General features: G+C 31.4%; 1 protein-coding gene across 3 annotated transcripts in view; it reads left to right on the top strand.

Moving 5' to 3' along the window:
• Positions 1-11,743, top strand: part of Bap111 (Brahma associated protein 111kD) — a 70,027-nt gene extending 58,284 nt beyond the window's left edge. For 2 of the 3 annotated variants that reach the window (XM_035359814.1, XM_035359815.2), the window contains exons 12-14: positions 1,220-1,507; positions 5,318-5,456; positions 11,526-11,743. In XM_035359814.1, coding sequence (XP_035215705.1) covers positions 1,220-1,507; positions 5,318-5,456; positions 11,526-11,533 — 435 coding nt within the window. In that variant the 3' untranslated portion in view covers positions 11,534-11,743. The remainder of the gene's footprint in view (positions 1-1,219; positions 1,508-5,317; positions 5,457-11,525) is intronic. The other variant, XM_035359816.1, reaches the window with a different exon arrangement.
• The last annotated feature ends 7,507 nt before the right edge of the window (positions 11,744-19,250 follow it).

Raw genomic sequence — 19,250 nt, forward strand, 5'->3', positions numbered from 1 at the left:
CCAAAAAACTGTAGCTGGACATTTGGGAGAAGAAGGCCTGTATGCCTGCAAACTGTTGTATGTGTCCCTTACAGCATCATACCTCCCATTTGCAATGGTGTCTCTTTATCATTACAGTTGGGTTGAACAGGACTGGTCAGATGAGAGCAAGTTCAATCTGTCATCAGATTGTAGACACTGACTGATCTGGCATGAGAGTGGCACTGCTTATCATGTAGAACATATTCAGGAAATAGAATGATATCAGAGATGCAATCTGATGATATGGGCCATCATGCCCAAACACGTAATTGGAACTCGAACTATGACCGGCCAGAGGTACATTGATGAATTTTATTGCTTCATGTTCACTTTCTCTGTGGTGCTTTTGGTGATAAATTTCTTTTGACGGATGACAATGCTATTAACACTCATTGTTCAGAATTATCTGGACAGTATGAATATTCATCTTCTCATATAGCTAGCATGTTCTCCAGAACTAAACATCATTGAAAATGTTTGGGATACTCTGAGGAGGTGACTTGCTGGTCCTGCAACAATATCCTGCAACAAATAAAACTACCTTCCTTCATCCATACCTTGAGAGAGTATCATTTGCCTCAACCGGGCAATTGGTGCAGGATAATGTTGTGCAAAGCACAATATGGCATGCGAAATGTTGCATCACAAGGTGGACATATTCTGTACAGACATGTTTCTCCAAGGGGCCTGTTGCCATTCATATATATTTTCCCATTTCTTTATACACAACATCAAAAGAATTTTTTTTTAATTTAATTTTATTTTATTTTATTTTTTATTATTTATTTATTTCTGGATGTTTCAAAACCTGCATTTTTCTGAACAATATATGCCTTTTATTCTAATGTCCAAACAGCATAATATGGCTATAATATGGTACCCTGTTTAGCCTCCAGTTCTGCTTAATGTTATTCTACATTGCAGTTTGAGGTGTCTCCTTAGCAGTTGTCAGCAGTATAAGTATATGATGGGAGAAATGATGAAAATTATTTTTGTCTAAATACTTTTGATAATTTCAGGTATTCTTAAAATGCTGGATGTGCACATATATACACATATATCCAACAATATTGCATTTATTTTATCTACGTATTCCGCTATGTATGTATGTGTATGCGCACATGTGTGCATAGTGGAATCTGTAGATAAATTTTCTGAGAGTTTTATATAAGATCTGTAATCTATATTTGTTCCTTAGAGATGTACCAAAGCTGTAGATGATGAGGCATACCAAAAAATGGTTGATCGAGCTGTTGAGCAACTGAAGCGTGATTATTCATCTCGGGACTCTCGCTCAAGAAATGATGCTAGTGCTCCTCCATCACAGCAAGAGCAGCCTGATTGTGATGAACGAGGAGAAAAAATGGAAACACAGTTTTCATTTAACTCTAATAAAAACGATTCTGATATGAATAGTACCAGTGGTACACAGAAGGAAAATCAGAATAGTGATGGTCCAAATGAGCAGAGATCTCCGAAAGATCAAGTAAGGTTTATATATTTTTTGAAATGCTTTTTTTGCAACTATCATTTTTATAATTTTGATATTAAGGCAGTATTTAACCATGAAATTGATTTGTTATTACCAAAAATTGAACCCAAAAGTTCAAAGTCATTTTCTTTGGTGATATAATAAAAATAGGTGATCCATATTCGATTTCTGTGTTTAACAGAATTCTTTTAACAAAAAAATGATTTTTTTAAACACTTATATGAAATAAATTTGAATAAAGGCACTTTCAGTTTTTTTGTTTCAATACTTTTGAACTATATAAAGTTTTTATTTACTTTCTATGACTTGCATGTTCAGTTAACACACTGTATACCATTTTCAGTGATTCTGGTAAATATTTTCAGTGTTATTGGTTACAATTACTCTCATTATTCATTCTGATTACATCTAGACTCAATTGAACTTTTGCTGGGTTTGTAATAAGCCAATGAGTTTAACATCTACTGGTTATGAGATGAGGAATGTCATGAATTTTTTTCATGTTATGTTGTAAATGAGTTGTGATAATTATCATGTTTCTTGTATTATTCATTCTGATGATATCTAGTTTTAGTTTATTGAACTCCTGCCAATTACAACTTTAACACTACTACTTTTGCAACATTATCTTGTTGAGTTTAGCATGCTTTTACAAATATTTTGTGTTACTGCTGTATATGGTAGGCTCATACTTGACTCAGAGGGCTAGCTGGCCCAACATCAAGGGTTTTACTTCAGTGTAATAATGGCACTGCACTAGCTGATGTATATTCTTTCAAAAGACAAAGATAATGATGAAGGTGTAAGTGTAGGATATGATTTCATTTTCTGAATGTGTTAGCAGTAAAAGATATTTAGCAGTGGGCTCACATTAGTAAGTGAGTGGATAAAATCACTGAGCATTAATAGATTCAATTCTTTACAAATAGGCTGGTTGTATGGTCATTTTCATTGTTTCCTTCATGTGTAATAGAAATGTTAGCCTTTCCTTCATGTGTAATAGAAATATTAGCCTGTTTTCCTTAGAAAGTCCACCATGAAAACATGGAGGTAAGTCTTAGGCAAATAGGCTATTATGCCAGTGTGATCCAATCGCATTCAGTTCAAGCAACAACAAAAGTGATATACAGTCAAAAGTCGTTAATTCGGACACCCATAATCCGGAATGATCTATAATCCGGACCTCAAAGCTACAAACTTTGCGCGTAAGACCTTTACGGCTGCGAATATGCGTCTGCGCGCGCGCAAAATACGTTTACGAATGTGCGTTTAATGAATATCGGACGGTATAAGCTAAGCTAAAATTATCTAATTCAGTTAATGTTGCAGATTGTGTTGTTCCTTAATCTTCGAATTGGATTTGGCTTATTATTTTTTGCAGACTGTTAGAGCAATTTTATAAAAGTAAGCTTGAACTTTCGATTATGTCAAATAGAATTTCTGATACATATTTACTAATATGCAAAAAGGATCTACAAAGCGAAAGTATAAGTCCATTAAACAAAAAGTGGAATTGCTGCAAAAAATGGATGAAGGCATATCCTTTGTTTATCTAAACTTTAACATTTGTTTATCTTTAACGCTGCGGCGCGCAATGAATTGGAAGTTGATCTGTCAGCACTATCCTTATCTTCAGGGCAGATGTTTTTATTTTATTTGGCTTACTAAATGTAGTATTTCATCTCGATGTACTCCGTCTTTGATATGATTTAAATCAAATTCCTCATCATTATAATTCACTTCCGATAGCGAAGAAAGTGACAGAGGTTATTGAAAACGAAAAAATTTCGATTGACAAATTAGTCGGTATTCTCGACACAGCAATTATAGGACTTGAACAGCGGAACTTTGTAACTGAACAAGAAATTATGTCTGTTTATAGAATTAAAGAGAATGTATTATCACATAAAAAACAAAGCAACTTAAACAACTTACATTGAAAGAAATATTTAATAAAGTAAGCAAATAAATATTAAGCTTTTTTTTCGTAAATTTTGATACCCTTTAGATCATAATTGTTCTTTATTTCGTAAATTACGGTTTCATATTTTTAATTTTATAATTTCTGCATGCCATTTTACCAGATTTAAACTGATGATCTATAATCCGGAATCGCCGAAGTCCCGACGAGTCCGGATTAACGACTTTTGACTGTATAACCATATTCAGGAGTTGGAAGTCTGTTCTCATTATGATTTAGACGAATTAAATTATGTTTAGACAAATGTAGATGTTTTGTGTAATTGAGAATCATTGGAGGGCTATCCCTCTGTTGAGTTCAGTCTACAAAAAAATAAAAAAAGTAAGGTGAAGACATTTTTTACAGTAATGTGTGAAGCAATAATTTCTTGCACTTTCCTTTGTGCTATCTGGGATGTGAAAAGGTTTTACAATACAAAGTGTTAACATAAAAAAAGTAAATAGTTCCTGTCTTTTATGTGCTAATTTCTTTTATTAAATATCTTTTTATATATTTGAAATAATAATTTTTGCTAACAGGTGTATGATAATTGTATTCTGATACATAAATGACAATAGTCAGTGCAAAGGAATCATCTGTTCTTCTGTAATGTTATTAAAATATGTGTGTATGCAGTAATCTTCTGTAGTGGAAAAAGGATGTGTTAAAGTAAAACAGACAAATTTAGTTACAAACGAAACTGAAAGCTTAAGTCAGAATTACTAAATCATTTTGAACTAGATTGAAACTTTTCAAAATACACGTGTGGAAAACTTAAGCAAGCAACTTTTCTGAATGTAGCCATAATTCCGCAAAAAATCACCTGGGATACATGGAATTTATACGACAGAGGCACAATGTAATACTTAAAAGAGTATTAAATAATAATAAATTAAAATTAAAATTTTTTAGTCATTGACTCTTAATTTGACAGATATTTATTATTCATTATATTTTTTCAGAAAAATTATTCTGGAAAAGCAGGAAATTAAATTTTAGTTTTCTGTGCGATGCAGTACATCCTATACAAGCTGTAAAAATTTATTTGACATTCAAAAAAAAAAAAAAAAGTGTCACAAAAAGTTCATACAAAAATAGTTTTTTTAAATGGTTAACATATGCTGTATTGAGTATGCACTGTAACATTATTGAAAAACAATCTTACCTATTATGAGTTCACAAGGATGAGCCGGTACAATGGATACCGGTGGATATCGGCTCATGTAAATATTTTTGGTAATGAGAAGGCCGATGAGCTTGCAAAGGCATCCCGTGATTCTCCTCAGCCATCCAACTGCCTAACCCTTGTTGATGCCAATGCAGTTGCCAACCAAAGATTAATCGATCAAGTTAAAGGAAACTCCATCCCGGAATTGAACTGTGACAGAGCCATATCGACTATCATAACCAGACTTAGGACAAATCACTTAAAAGGGATTAGGATTTCTGCAGACGGACAGCATAGTTACACCAACATTTGCCCTCATTGCCCAGATGACATCCCACTGTCTCGCCATCACATCTTCAGCTGCCCAGCAATCCAGGCCAGACTGTTTAACATCGGCATTGAAGACCCAGTGGACCTGCTTTATACTGATAGAGCTGCTGAGGTTGCAAAAGCTGTCTTTGACAGCTTTGAAGCTATATAATTGCACTTTGTCGTAGACACGACATCATCATCATGAATTCACAACAACCTCTATATTTATCAAAATGAAAACATTCTATTCACAACAATCTCTGTATTTATAGAAATGGAAACAATATCCTGAAATGTTTTTCTTCATATGTTATGATTCCTAATGTCAGAAAAAATTAATAGTGGGGACTTTTTTATTTTATAGAGCTGTGCTTCAAGCATGAATACTAACCAAGATAATTCAAATATTCAACAGGCTAGCTATCCTCCAAGTGCACAAGCCCCTCAGGCTCATCCTGTTCAAGAATCTCATCAACATTCTATGCAGACTAATTATACTGAAGGTAGTTTTTATAATTTTTATTTTGATTTTTAATTGAATTTCAAATTTGAACTAGTTGCCATAATGGAAAGATATATGTCTTATTATTTTGTTAAAATGTAATATACAAAATTTGTGAACTGTTATTATTTTATTAAAGTTCACTTTTAGAAAGGAAATTTGTCTTATCTAGAAATTAGCCATGGTTAAATATTTGAGAAGAAATTTTGTTTTAAATTATGCACTATAAAAAGGTTTAAAGCAGGAAAAGCATAGCTGGAAGCTTGAAGAAACAGCACAATAATAAGAATGAATTACTGCTTTGAATTAAACAATAAGAAGTTTTGGTTGCCAAGTTATTTGAAGCAATATTTCTGTGTAAAATACTCAGCCTTCCCGTACTCCTTTTTAGCTTTCATGGAATTGCATTTTGAAGCCCTGTATGGAAATTATTTATTATTTTACTGTGAGAAACTATAAGAACTAATGAACTTTAAAAGGAAAAAAAAAAAAAAAAGGAAGCAAAGTATAATAAAGCATGAGAATTTAATCTGATGATATTATATCATGTTCCTGGTGTGCAGGAAAGTTATGTAAACAAACTAGAAGTGTATAAGTGATAAACAGTGCTACAAAAATATGTTCATGTAAGTTTTAAATGTTATGTAAAAGGACAAAAAATGTATTTTGGTCTGAGGCTTTTTGATGTTTAAAATATTTTTATAAGCACTGCTGGATATTATTTTAACTATGCCCATAAGCATTTAAAAATCAACAAGATACCTGGAAATATATATTTTATTTATTCTTATTATTTAAATATTATTTGTTAAATTAATCATAATGATAATCTCCAGTACTCTGGCCTTTTATTTGACATCTTTAAATAATATAAAATATATTAAAATTTTATAATGGTTTGGAATCCTTTGATAGATCTCATTTTTATAACTAACTATACAGTTAAAAGTCTTTAATCCAGACGTCCATAATCCGGACCTCAAAGCTACAAACTTTCTGTGCATGCATCAATGCATAATGTGTTAATGCATGTGCATAATACGTTTACGCATGCGCGTTTAATGTATAACGAATGGTATAAGCTAAGCTAAAATTATCTAATTACGAGGGCTATCCAGAAAGTAGATTACGTTTTGGAATAAAAAAATAAACAAAGTATAGGAAACAAATTTTATTATATACAGATGAAAGCCACACTCAAATACTACTTTTCTACATGGTCACCATACAAATTAAGGCATTTATCGTAGCGATGTACGAGCTTGGAAATTCCTTCGTCGAAAAATTCGGCCGCCTGCGCCTTCAACCACTTCGTTACCTCTTCTTGCAGCTGTGCGTCGTCATCAAAACGCTGCATAGCCAGCCACTTCTTCATTGCTGGGAATAGGTGGAAGTCGCTCGGTAACTCAAAGAAAGTTGCGTTATTGTGAAATTTCGATTTTCACGGACTTTAGCATCGACTTTTTCGAGAAGTTCGGCGGTCACTATGCTGGGTCTCCCACTTCAATCTTCGTCGTGAACATTGGTTCGGCCATTTTGAAATCTTATGACCCACTGACGCACTCCACCTTCAGTGATAATGTTGTCCCCATACACTTCACGAAGCTGCCGATAGATTTCTATCGGTTTACAGTTTTTTGCAGTCAGAAACCTTATTACTGAGCGCACCTCGCAGCTCGCGGGATTTTCAATTAACGCAGACATTTCAAACCGTCACAGTATCTGAACGGAGCACAGCACGAACCTCTCACTAGCACGGCTAGATGCAGACTGAGCTGCGCAACGCTCTGACCCCAAGATGGCCGCGCTAGCCCCGCCCCTAGCGGACACAGACGGAAACGTAATCTACTTCCTGGATGGCCCTCGTATCTATTTCAGTTAATGTTGCAGATTGCATTGTTCCTTAATCTTCTAATTGGATCCGGCTTATTATTTTTTGCTGACTGTTAGAGCAATTTTATAAAAGTAAGCTTGAACTTTCGATTATGTCAAAAAGAATTTCCAATTCTGGAGCTACCAAAGGATCTACAAAATGAAAGTATGTTCTGATGTCCATCAAACAAAAAGTGGAATTGCTGCAAAAAATGGATAAAGGCCTTTGATTCTCTAATCATTCCGAAATAATGACGCGGCCTGCGATGAACTGGAAGTTGATCTGTCAGCACTATCCTTATCTTCAGGGCAGATGTTTTTATTTTATTCTGCTTATAATTTCGTACTAAAGCCCCGTTCACATGCAACGCTCCTTCGCACAGCTGCCGTTAGCAAGAGGAGTAAAAGGAGATATGAAAGAGTTTCGTCTTTAGGACCCGTTCAGAAGACCACCCTCTGCTTTCCCCCTTTACACCTAAGACTCTGTGAACTATCACGTCTCCAAATTGGCAGATTTCTAATACTGTTTACACATTTTTAATGTTGTTTATTGTTGTTAATTTTGTAATCTGTACTTTCGCAACTGGTACCTGAACTTTCGTAATGTTTCCTGAAAAATATATGCTTTTTAATTATTATTATTATTATTATTATTTTATAAGCTGTTATCTTGGTGCTTGTCGCTATGGTTAAAAGATGGTCATGGATTTTTAAACTGCTTCCCGCTAAGATATAGAACTCAAACTTTGTACATACACTGCTTGTGGATGTGGTGTCACGCTTTTGATTTTTAGAGGATTAGATTTTTTTCAAATTTAAAGTCGGAATGACTTTTTGCAAATATTAACAAATAAACTGAGAATCTCAGAATATTATAGTTTGCACCATAATACACTGTGGAGAAAAAATATTAACTGAAATTTGTAGTGTAATTTTTTTAAAAAATATTTGAGAGAATTTTTAAAAAATTGTTCATATTTTTAGACTTTTTGACACCCATTAATTTTAAAATTTCATATCTAAAAATATATCGGTTACAAACTTCTGACATTTTCACAGCTTATAAGACAAACATTTTGCATTTAAAAAAAAATGATAAAAATTAATTGGACGATTTTTTTTACTTTTTTGAAATATATGGAATGAAGCAGAATGGGAAATATTGGTTCTTCTTGAGCATCAATTCGAAACATCGGTTTCAAAGTAATAATCTCATTATATCACACCATTTTTATGACATTTTTTACGCTATATAAGTTGTTATTGTTGCCAGTTGTTAGTTCAGCGTGAGATTGGAGATATTTCTGAGTTAACTTTCTCTTAAGATGCGTTTTGCATTCCGTTGTGTTTAATGTTCTTATTAGATTGAAGCATAACTACTGATTATACTTAGTGATATTCTAAACACTTGTACGAGTATTTCTGTGGAAAATTCCAGAACTTTGAAGTGTTTCTGTTGATAAAATAAATTTAATTAAGCTATCATCGGATTTGAGTGCAATGACAATCTATTACAAACCCGTACGAACGCAACAATATTATAATTAATTAATGTATTAAGATTGTTTTGAACGTGTTTTACGAAACAAAAACAGGTAAAGAAAAATTCTGCTTGCGTTTTGATTTTTTGCAATTTTCTGGCCACATAAGGTTTTTAAAAAAAGATTTGTAATTTACGTGTATATTTGCCAAATGAATAAATAGCACTAGGTTTGATTTATATACATATGTGTGTATTGAAATTCAGTAATAAAATTTTAAAGATTTGAATGATTAAATGTCTATTTAGACAGTTTGTATTCTTTAAACCGCAAATGGAAACTAAGAAACATTTTTCATTTTTTTCAATAAATCCTTTTACTTAAAGTCCTAAAACATATACAGGTAAGGACTAAATAAAAATTTAGTCCTTACCTGTATATGTTTTATGTTTATGTATTAAGATTGTTTTGAACGTGTTTTATGAAACAAAAACAGGTAAAGAAAAATTCTGCTTGCGTTTTATGATTTTTTGCAATTTTTCTGGCCACATAAGATTTAAAAAAAAAGATTTGTGATTTACGTGTATATTAGCCAAATGAATAAATAGCACTAGGTTTGATTTATATACATATGTGTGTACTGAAATTCAGTAATAAAATTTTAAAGATTTGAATGATTAAATGTCTATTTAGACAGTTTGTATTCTTTAAACCGCAAATGGAAACTAAGAAACATTTTGCATTTTTTTCAATAAATCCTTTTACTTAAAGTCCTAAAACATATACAGGTAAGGACTAAATTTTTTATTAATTTTACTGCTTATTTAAAATTATATACTTTATAGAAACAAGGATGGGTTTTGCAAAATACTGAAAGGAAAAATTATTTGAAATGAAGATGCAACTGAGATCATATTTGTTTTAAACATTTTAGATAAAAGTGTATTTTTATTTTTTCTCAGAAACTAATTCATTAATTGCAAAATCATTCCTTGAAGTTATTAAAAACACTCTAATAAATACAATAAAAAAACTGGGGGAAGACATTGAAAATCGTAGGAGAAGAAAGACATTTTAATTGTAAAATTTTTCTTCAAAACTTTTAATTAAAAAAATTACTTGCAAAAACTATTTTTCAGCTTAAAATTATTTTGTCTCACAAAACCATTTAATAATATTCATAAAAAGTAGATGAAAATGCTTAATTAAAAAAAAATCATTCAAAAGGTACAGAGTCCCTTGTCACGTTGAAGCCGACATGCACTTGTCTTAACTTTAGTTTTAATTTGAACGATATTTCTGGAATACCTAGCATCAGATAACCTTGTCTGTATTTGTCTATTATTTCCATATCTTGTACAGTTTTAATTTTTGGGGCTATGCTATCGCATCCTCAGACATCTATCAGCGCGATTGTTTCGCTGACAGTCCAGCGAGCAGTAACTAAAATTAAGTGAACCGCGCAGGTACGGGAAATCTCCCCATTTGCCCTGCTCCCGAGAGGTAAGGAACATTCAACCAAGTTCTACCTCCAATTCGGCGAGGCAGTTAATGCTTGTCCCATGTGAACGGGACACGTTGGAAGAACCGGTTTTCGCTACCAGTCGAATCTGCTCTTGTGAACGTGGCTTAAATGTAGTATTTCATCTCGATGTACTCCGTCTTTGATATAATTTAAATCAAATTCCTCATCATTATAAATATCACAAATATACATCAAATAGTTTTCTGGTTGTAATTTTCTAATTTCGACTATGCATAATGTATGCTTTACGCATGCGCGCACTGAAAGAAATGTTTAATAAAGTACAAATAAATATAAAGCTTTTTTTTTTGGTAAATTTTGATACTCTTTAGATCATAATTGCTCTTTATTTCATAAATTATGGTTTCATATTTTTAATTTTATAATTTCTGCATGCCGTCTTACCAGATTTAAACTGATGATCTATAATCCGGAATCGCCGAAGTCCCGACGAGTCCGGATTAAAGACTTTTGATTGTACCTCTATATTGTGAGCAGAATATCAAACTTTCTAAATTTATAAATTAAGTTGCACATTATTTAAGAAAATACATATTGTCCTCTATGTTTATTTCACATTAAGCCATCATTAATTAATCATACACTTCAGATTAATTTTGTACCTAATCTTAGTCTGGTTTGATGACATAAAATGTGATGTTACTTGGCTGATTTAAAGACAATTTTAATTACATTTAATTTTATATTGCGCCAGTAAATGAATAAGTTGTTACATTTGAGTTAGCACACCAAATTACCATTATTGTAGAAGTTAAAGCAACAAGAATCATTGTAATATTCATAAATTTGCAGGACTAGTTTTGAAGATTTAAATATAGTTTTCTTTTTGAGCTGCAGAAGTTGGGCTGGTATGTATTTAATTTAATTTTATTAATTTTTCCTTTTTTGCATCTCTGCAACTGAAGAAAAAGGATCTATATTTTTTAGACCTTCAAAACTAGTCCTGCAAATGTATGAATATTACACTGATTCTTGTTGCTTTGACTTTTCCAATAAAAGTCTGTGCATTTTGAGGATAAATCTAGATTATATTTCTTCTATTTTGTTACAAATATTGTGAACAAGTTATAATTTTTGTCTTTTTTGTTTTTAATCTTATGATTATATCAGTATTGTTAGACTTTTGTGCACGTATACAGGATGTTAAATTTTGAATTTTATTTCTTTTCAGGAATGTAATTTTCATCATTCGTTTATATTCTTGGCTGTCTTCAGTTGACTGAACTGCAGTTGCTACAAAATATGAAAAAAGGAAAATACCTCTTAAAAATATCATTTGATTTGTATCTGTATATCTTTTCATGTTAATGGTAACCTTCATTCATAAAATAAATGTTTGTGCATTTGCTAAAAATATTGCAAATTAAAACATGATTTTATTCTATTGTTCTTCTAGTTTTGATTTATTTACCACAGTTTGTCCCCCCCCCCTTAAAAAAAGAAATATATATCCAGATTTTTTTAATAATTCACTTGAAAAAAAATAAGAACTTAAACTATATTTATCTCCAAATACTATTATATAATCATGAATGGATAATTTTAAGATAAAAATGTATTTGTCTTAAAATCAATCAGTATGGAACAGAAGCAATCAAGAATATTTTTATAAAATAGCAAAATGTATGGAATGCCAAATTAAGTCCTTTGAGTAAATGATTCTAATTGATATATCATTATATTGTGTGTTGGGGGGATGAGTAGATCTTCACACAATTAAATCTTGATCAAATTTTTTAAATTGTTTGTTAAAAATATTTGTTTTCTGCATCACATATAAATGATTTAATGCCTAAAATTTTCTTCCAATGAAAATTCTTTTTAAAGTTTTATTCAGTTTTTACTAATTCAGAATTATGCAAAATTCTTATGCACATTTATTTTGTATGATTCTATTCTTAAAATTTAAATATTTCATTCTTCTTGTCGACTGGAAAATGACTTTAGTGGGTTCTGCTGTAAATATATGATGAACATAAAATTCTGTTAATTTTCGATCAGTGTTTACAGAATCATGGCAGATATTTCAGAAAGAAGTTGAAGAAATGATTATTTCCTGGACTACTTTGCAAAGGAAGTTGATTAACACGTATGTTACACATGGAAACCTCATGTGGTACAGTAGGACTGTTTATGACAGAGGTCATATTCTGTAATTTTACACCAACTGTAAACAATATTCCATTAACAAAAAATTAACATATAGAGAATAATTAATAAAAAGCATTTAGTTTTTCTCATAGAGTATGATTTGATTCATATGCTATGAGTTCTACTTTATCCTATTAACAAGCTATCAATTGGTACATCACTACAGCAGGGGTTGGAAATGTGATGCTTGCTATTATTGGAAGTACAAATAAATCTCTGCCATTTGACAAAAAATAGCACCACCAGTAAGTTATGGTTTAGATTATCTGATGTAAAACATCAGCGATTTTATGTCAGCATGATATTATTTTTTCATGCAAAAATGTTGAGTTTTTAGCGGAATGAGCATCATTTGCAGAAACTTCTATTTAGTAATTTGAAAAAACCTGCAGAAGCATATGGTGACACTTTTAAGTGAAAGTGACTTTAAGTGAAAGACGTTGTCATGAATGGTTTTAAAAACTTTAAGAACGTTGAATTTATCATCAAGACAAATAATGGAGTGGAAAGATGAAAGTGTATGAAGAAGCAGAATTAGAAGCATGTTGGATGATGAAGATTCGTGCTAAATGCAAGTAGAACTTGCACTTATATTCAGAGTGACTCGACATTTTCACAAAATCATTGGGGATGATTCAAAAGCAAGGAAATTAGGTTCCATATAAATTGAAGCCGAGAAATGTTGAACACTGATTTTTTACACGTGAAATGCTGCTTGCCAGGCATAAACAGAGGGGTTTTTTGGATTGTACTTGTGATTAAAAATGCATCCACTACGAAGAAGAAATTATGGCGACCACCTGGCCATGCTTCAACATCAAGAACCAAGCCAAATATTTATGGGGGGGGAATCATGCTGTGTATATGGTGTAATCTATCTATATTTTGAACTCCTGTGCTGAAACAAATAATAGTACATGCAGGTATAAGTATAAACATTGATTAACCCCTTAACTGCCACGAGCATGTATATACACGTCCTTCCAAAATACTATCATTTACTTTGCGCTGCTACCCATAAAATGATTCGCAAAGCTTTGAAATGCAACACCACAATGACCTTGAAAAGGTATGCAAAGGAGGATACTATTTCAGAGAAGTGTGGGGAGAAATTGGAGAGAGGGCTAAAGCCAGGGATAAATAGAAGGGCTAGGTCATTCCTTTGCTCGACTCCTCCCCGACGCAAACCTCATGGAGGGGGTTAACTAGACATAATCTGATGTGTCTGTGTTGCACCTGTTCTCTGATTTCGCGCATTTAAAGTTTCCTTCAGTTGCGAGACAATTTTCTGGAGGTCGCATATCCCAAATTAATTTTAATCATACATATTTGTTTTCTAATAATGCAAATATTTAAAATATTTTTTGTGTATATATATATAGTTTTAGTCAGTTTTCCTTTTAAATTCTATATTTAAATTTATATGTAATATGGCTTCTTGTGCCGTAACACTTATAGAAATACGAAAGGAAGAGATATTGTATTTCATGCTTTCCCAAAGGACAATTTGCTTTTGACTAAAGAATATAAATGTCGAAGACAGGATTCTATTAATGTGAAAAATGCAAGAACTTGCAGCAAACATTTTCTGTGCAGTGATTATGAAGATGACATGAGAAATCGCTTGCTTGGATTGCCGCAAAAAGAAACTGTTGAAATGCAATACTGTGCTGAAAGTAAATTTATCGTGTGCAGTAAATGAAATAACACCAAGAAATCGGAGATATTTGAAAAGAAAAGTGCTTTTGAAAGACTGACTTAAGCCCAAAGAAAATTTATTTTGAGGCCGTGATTGAAATTAAAGCTGACAATAATAAATCAAAGGTGAATGATTTTGAAATAAAACTCACAAGTGACAATACCCTGAATGCCCTAAATGTAAAGATAAACAATAATTATAAAAGTATTGATAATTTGAAGAATAGAATAATATCCTTAGAAAATTGTAATAAAATATTGAAAAATGGAGAAAAGAAAAATTTTAGAATGTTTGCTCAACGACAAAGAAGGTGGACAACATCCAGAAAGAAATTTGTTTCAGAAATTAAAATCCCAAACAGCGAAATTTAGGAAAAAACAGCACAGATCGGAGAATTTGGAAAAATGTCTAAAGCATATTTTTACAAAGACGCAGATTAATGCATTGCTAGAAAAGAAGGAAAAAGTCAGGTGGACTAGTGAAGATATTTCACATTGCATTGTCATAAGAGCTGTGTCATCTAAAAGCTACGATTTTTGGAAAGAAAAAATAGGAATTCTTTTACCTAGCACTAGCACATTAAAGAAATGGTGTGCTAAATTTTCATGTAGTCCAGGAATTCAGAGTGATGTTCTTGCTGTAATGAAGGAAAGATGCGAATATTTGAATTGTGTAGAGAAAATATGTGTTCTCAGTTTCGACGAAATGCACATAGATTCTAAACTGGACCAAATTCTCGGTCCTTTTCAAAAAGTACAGTTTGTTTTAATCAGAGGTCTTATTTCGCAGTGGAAACAACCAATACTTTTTTTTATTTTAACACTCCAATGAAAAAAGAACGTTTTTCACTCATAAGACATATTCAATCATCTGGAGTAGAAGTGAAAGCAGTAGTGTCTGATTTAGGAGGATTTAGTACTTTGTGGAAAGAGTTACAGATTTCGATTAATAGTTCTGTTTCCAAATCCAGTATTGGCAAACGAAAAAAATATGAGTTTTTGCAGATAATTAAGATTATCTGCAATATTATACCCATATTATTTTGCAGATTTAGCGCACTGCCTCAAATTACTGAGAAACCACTTTTTAGATAAAGGATTTGTTTTAGAAGATGGAACTGTTTTAAAATGTTGATATTATTGAAGAGGTTTTAAATAGAGATTCAGGAGAAATTGTCACGAACTAAAACCAAATTTTTTAATGATCAAGGGAAATGAGACAAAAAGTTTAAATAGTTTATAATTGTGTGTGTTCGATCTCACAGTTTCGAGAGGAGTGCAATCAATGTATCATTATGTCGAATAGGGACATTCTTCCATCTTAATCTTGGTGGATTTTTTTTTTTTTTTTACCAGTATTAAACTCTTCATGAAATACTGAGCACTAAACAAAAATGATATAATAAGAAATGTTATAATTTTTGTTTTATTGCTCTTGAAATTAAGTTTTATATTTATCACTTAATTTTTCTATGTTCTCTAAAACAATGACGATGAAATCATCGGCATATGCTTGAAGAGTGACATAGTTTCCCAAGTCTAACTTTAATCCAGTATTAGTCACAATGTTCCACCAAACTGGACTTTATGTGAGTCTGTCCTAATGTTTTATCTAAATCTTAGCCACATGTAGAAGAATCGGTTTGGTGTCATGTATTATGAGTTGCAATAGCCGAACGAAACCATTATTGGGGCTCTCTACCAAACGCAATTGATGAGATTGAGCTAAGTACCCAGAAGAAAAATGTGCTCACTACTTACTCTAGACATGACAAAATTATTCTTCTGCATGATAAACACTCATCTACATAATTGCGGTGCTCATCTAAACCTATTTCAGAAACACTCAAATGAGAAGTCTGCCCCTTCCTGCCGTATTCACCAGACTAATACTTTTGATTGATGATGCATGGTTTGTCTGAGCAGTGCTTCACATCATATGAAGGCACTAAAAATTGGGTTGATTTGTGGATACCATCGAAAGATGAATGCATTCTTTCAATACAGTATCCATGTGCTGTCAGAAAGATGGGGAAAACTAGATGCTAGCAATGGACAATAATTTTGAATAAAACATAACGTATCATTCTTTCACAATAAATGTCCAATTTTTGATACTGAGATTATAAAACACTGGTAGATTGTAATGATTAATTTTAGTAAAATTTTTTATTCTATCTTTGCTGTTTTGACAATTGTATGAATTGTACAGCTGAGCTTTTTGACAGAAAGTAAATCTTAGTAACAGCTAGATAAGACTACAATGACTAGCTGAATCAATTGCTAGGCACATCCGATTCTGCGTTTAGTGAGCTATTTTTGTCTTCATTAACCTCATATACTCTGTCTAACCATGGCAGGCTACAGTTTACATATGTAATCTCTGTTTGTATGTAAAGTTGTCATTTTATGGATTTATATTTCGAGTTGTATGCAGAGTACGCAATCTTCGTTTTAAATTAAAAGTTAACGAAAAGATATCAATAACTTTGCTTTTGGATAGGTTGGTACTAAGAAAATAATTTTATTTTAGCTGATTATTGTAGATAAACTTATTTCAGTAGCACAGCAACAACAATTTATAGTTAGCTTGTTTGGCTAGTAATATATCTGAACAAAGTGTTATCGCAAGACGTTTTCATAAAAGTTTTTACAATAACAAAACAGTTAGAAAATTGCAACGTATACAATCCACATCTATTAATTATTTTCACATAATTATATATTTATTTTTATTATTATATTAGTTGTTTCACAACGCCTGCCAAAATCTCATATTTTTGAAATATGCCCTTCAGTAAAAAAGGTTGCTGACCACTGAGCTTCAAAACACCTGTATCTCATTTGAAAAGTTTTATTCTCAAAAGTTAAACATAATGATTGCATGAGATATAAATGATATTCCCCATGCATAGCATAAACGAAAGCAAAGTTTACTTTATAAAGGTCTTTTGTGAAAACATCTTTTCTTAAACATATACACTTAACTTGCTTTAGTGTAATCGTATCTCCGACTGCAAAAACAGAAACAAGATTAATAAATCTCTAGTCTATGCCATTAAACTACTGTGAACTGAAAATAAATTTTCTATGCAGACCTGTCATAAGCTGGGTATCAAATTTACCTACATTTTCTGCATATTTTTTTTACCATTTTTAGTAACCTAAAACAATTGAGGTGTGAAAAGTATGTACATTTATTCTCAAGTACTGATTTTATAAGACAAATATAACAGCAGAAACTTGATCTAGTGTTCCTAAAACAATCATTTTCTTGCACATATCATTCACAGTTATGTACAAATCACATTAATTATTCCTGCATGCAGCATTCTTGAAACTGTTATGTTCCAGAGCAGCATTTTCCACGTGGATCATTTAGAAATCACATTAATTATTCCTGCATGCAGCATTCTTGAATTTGTTATGTTCCAGAGCAGCATTTTCCACGTGGATCATTTAGAAGAAAATTTGAAGCAAATTATATATTTGTTATTTGTGTTCTATTTGGATTATAAATTTAGCAAGATAATGCTTCACCTATGGCTAAAAATGCTGCTAAAAATTAAGATTTTTAATATAACATGCATACCAAAAGTAATAACTGTTATTTAATTATAATATGTAATGGTTTCCTATATTCAAAGTTTATTTCCTTCACAGCCTTGAAAAAAAAATTATATAAAAATTCTCTGTATATTAAAATTTAACATACCTGTTCCAAAAAATTGAAATCTTCCCCAGTGACATCTTGTATATAATCTTTCTGGGAGTGGAAGAGGATATATGTAAGTATTCTAAAACTGAATCAATGATTGACTAATGACATCTGTAAGAAGCAAGCAGAAACTATTAAATGGAATAGTTAACTATGCTGTTTGCTAAATTTAGTCAAGATGAATTCTTAATTATCTTAATTTGATGCTCTGTTTCCCTGTCTAATGCTGCAGGTTCAGACATTGATATTTCTAGTATCTAGCTATATTAAGTCATCATCAGAACCATTCATCAGGCATTGAAAACTTATTAAATTATTGTTTGAGATGTTAACTTCCATAATCCACTAAAGATCTCATCATTTTTCTGTAATATTTTACTTCTAGGCTTTAAGATATGATTACTTTAAGCATCTACTCATAATCCTTTGAATTTCAGCTTTATTAAGTGTCATATGCAAGAATAAAGTTAAACCTTCAGAAATCACTGCATATCTCAAATTTATTATTTTCAGACAATCTTCTTCATTTCAATGCACAATATATCTAACTTTGTAATTCCCATAGCAGGAGACAGAATATTTCAATGTTTCTGAAGATACCTGGCAAACTTTGAAGAATACATGGTGATGAAATATATATGTAGAAATAAAGTATTTAATTATGACAACATATACAAAGATTATCAGTCTTGAAGGATGCCAAGTACTTCAAAAACTTTGCCAGCAGTGAGATCTTATGCAGAATGAATATATATAGGATAGTTCAAAAATTTATATGCAATGAATAAAACTGCATTTTAACATCTCATTGTTTTCCAGAAAAAGAGTAGTTCTTTCCCCTTAAATAACACAGTGCATTTTTTACAGTAGCTTTCAGATATTGCAAGAACATTCTAACAGGGTGAGAAAATTCTTTCTGTTCTTAAAAATCTTTAAACCAGTTTGGGAAAACAACTTTTTATCTCAAAATCATATTTGCTTGCGTTTATTTCATCGGAATAAGCATATAATCAGATTGTAAATTAATAGCTGCTATTATTTTTTCAGGTAAAAATTTAGTTATGCACATAAAGAATCAAAGAACCTAAAAAATACACATTTTTCTGGGTAATAAGTAGTACATATTTTATTTAAGCTAATTATTAACTAAATGCATGCATAAATTTTTATAACTGTTTCATACTGATTTTTCTTAGCAATGCTAATTAAAGTTTGCTAGTTGCCATGAAATTTTAAAATCTTTTTTAATCTCCTGAACAGTTTTTTATGTCTGCTTAAAATCTTTTAATCCAAAATTAAAGAAAATTATAATATTAAAATGTATGTACA

Source organism: Stegodyphus dumicola, chromosome 1, assembly GCF_044657685.1.
Source record: "Stegodyphus dumicola isolate Sdum_Otavi_A_Nest chromosome 1, ASM4465768v1".
NCBI lineage: Eukaryota > Metazoa > Arthropoda > Arachnida > Araneae > Eresidae > Stegodyphus > Stegodyphus dumicola.